The following is a 734-nucleotide window of genomic DNA, read 5'->3' on the forward strand; positions in this document are numbered from 1 at the left end:
CGCTCGACAAGACAAAGAAAGTTACAAAATTTAAAGGCCAAAATTGTAAGAAATGGCCCTGCAAACACCTACTAGAATTCCAGCTACTCCTTTAGCCCCAAATGGTGGCAACAGTGGTCTTCGGCAGCCACCAAATCGTTTAGCTCTGAAATCTTCATTCTTTTCTCCATCTGTTCATCTATTGCTCCCACCTCCACCATCGTCTCGTGCTGCTCCGGCTACTGCCCCTAAGTTTTCTATGCGTGTTGCCTCCAAGCAGGCTTATATTTGCCGTGATTGCGGGTAATTTACTAATTAATCCCCCTCTGTTTTCTTTCTACTTCTTCTTGAGTTGTTGCCAATAGAGATGAAATTAGGATTTAGAGTTTGAATTCAAAGGTGTAGTGAGAGCTTGAGAAAAGTATGAAAACACTTTGAAATCAAAACACAAATCACAGAACAACCATATTCAGAAACACTTGGCAAACAGGTTCCACACAGGGAGAGAGGGGTTGGGGATACATAGAATACACATTAGTGTATAGTGGAGCACAAAAGCAAACAGATGTACAGAATAACTAAGTTAGTTACAAGGGTAGGTGATTAAGATGTTGAGAACACATAAACCTCAAACACACAACTAGAGTTTCCTTGAGAGACTAGATGGCTTAGCAAAGCAGAGTAGGAAAGGACTTAATTGAACAGACTAGGCAAAACACCACCAAGCATTCATAATGTAGACGTGCTAACCACAC

At 41.1% G+C, this 734-nt stretch overlaps 1 protein-coding gene across 1 annotated transcript; it reads left to right on the forward strand.

Moving 5' to 3' along the window:
* The first annotated feature begins 18 nt into the window (after nucleotides 1-18).
* Nucleotides 19-290, forward strand: LOC109221942. Its single transcript, XM_019386364.1, has one exon. It carries the CDS (start codon nucleotides 53-55, stop codon nucleotides 284-286), a length of 234 nt encoding a protein of 77 aa, XP_019241909.1. The 5' UTR covers nucleotides 19-52; the 3' UTR covers nucleotides 287-290.
* The last annotated feature ends 444 nt before the right edge of the window (nucleotides 291-734 follow it).

The sequence above is a fragment of the Nicotiana attenuata genome, unplaced genomic scaffold (genome assembly GCF_001879085.1).
Source record: "Nicotiana attenuata strain UT unplaced genomic scaffold, NIATTr2, whole genome shotgun sequence".
Lineage (NCBI taxonomy): Eukaryota > Viridiplantae > Streptophyta > Magnoliopsida > Solanales > Solanaceae > Nicotiana > Nicotiana attenuata.